The sequence below is a fragment of the Cucurbita pepo genome, unplaced genomic scaffold (genome assembly GCF_002806865.2).
Source record: "Cucurbita pepo subsp. pepo cultivar mu-cu-16 unplaced genomic scaffold, ASM280686v2 Cp4.1_scaffold001056, whole genome shotgun sequence".
NCBI classification, from domain to species: Eukaryota; Viridiplantae; Streptophyta; class Magnoliopsida; order Cucurbitales; family Cucurbitaceae; genus Cucurbita; species Cucurbita pepo.
Window position 1 is genome coordinate 244 of NW_019647255.1, and position 911 is coordinate 1,154.

The 911-nt window shown below is 40.1% G+C and overlaps 1 protein-coding gene across 1 annotated transcript; it reads right to left on the reverse strand.

Annotated features, from left to right (window-relative positions):
• Nucleotides 1-575: 575 nt before the first annotated feature.
• On the reverse strand, nt 576-905 carry LOC111786130 (polyphenol oxidase, chloroplastic-like; the record flags this gene model as incomplete). Its single annotated transcript, XM_023666471.1, has 1 exon — nt 576-905. A coding segment is annotated over one exon (330 nt), but the record flags the coding sequence as incomplete, so codon positions are not given.
• Nucleotides 906-911: the final 6 nt, after the last annotated feature.

Sequence of the window (911 nt, forward strand, 5' to 3'; positions counted from 1 at the left end):
AGAGGGGAACAAAACATTTCTTATAAGGGCGTAGAAACCTCTCCCTAGTAAACGCGTTCTAAAACTGTGAGGCAGACGCCAATATGTAATGGGCCAAAGCGAACAATATCTGCTAGTGGTGGACTTGGACTCTTATACCAATATACTAATCTCGACTACTATAATAATGTCGTTACTGCTATTCCTACTACTAACGAGTACTCATACAATAATAATACCCTTAATTACTACTACTACTAGTATAGCTACCTCTAACACTATTACTTCCTCTACCATCTACATGTTAGGATCACACAACAATGCACACACTCGATCTAGATGAACACAAAGAACAAAAGAGATGGTACCATCTACATGTTAGGATCACACAACAACGCACACACTCGATCTAGATGAACACAAAGAACAAGAGAGAGAAAATTAAATGAGGAATATTAGCTAAAGGTTTTATTGATGACTTCGTGTTTATAAGAGAATACAGAAAAGGAAGAAAATACATTTTGAAAGCACTAGTACCGATAACACAAAGCCCTTATTGATTGAAAAGACAATGTAAAGTAACCGAAACGCCACACCTACCGACCTTTTGGCTGAAGTTCGATCTTCATCCCTCCAATGGTGACCTTGTCTCCACCAACCTTAGGGTCGAGCCTCACAATCACACTCTCATCGTCCTCTATTCCCAACTCTTTAAGCACCTCCGTTATCACAACTCGTAAAGACGTCTTTCCACGGTGGTTGTGACCATGCGGGACGGTCGTAAACGTTCCTACAAACTCAGTATTCCCCGGACACACATCGGAGCCATCATCAACAACATTAACAAGCACATTAAAATGAACCCAATATCTCTTATCCAATTCAATGCCTTCTATCACCAATACCTCATCTTTCTCACTCTTTTCCTTTTC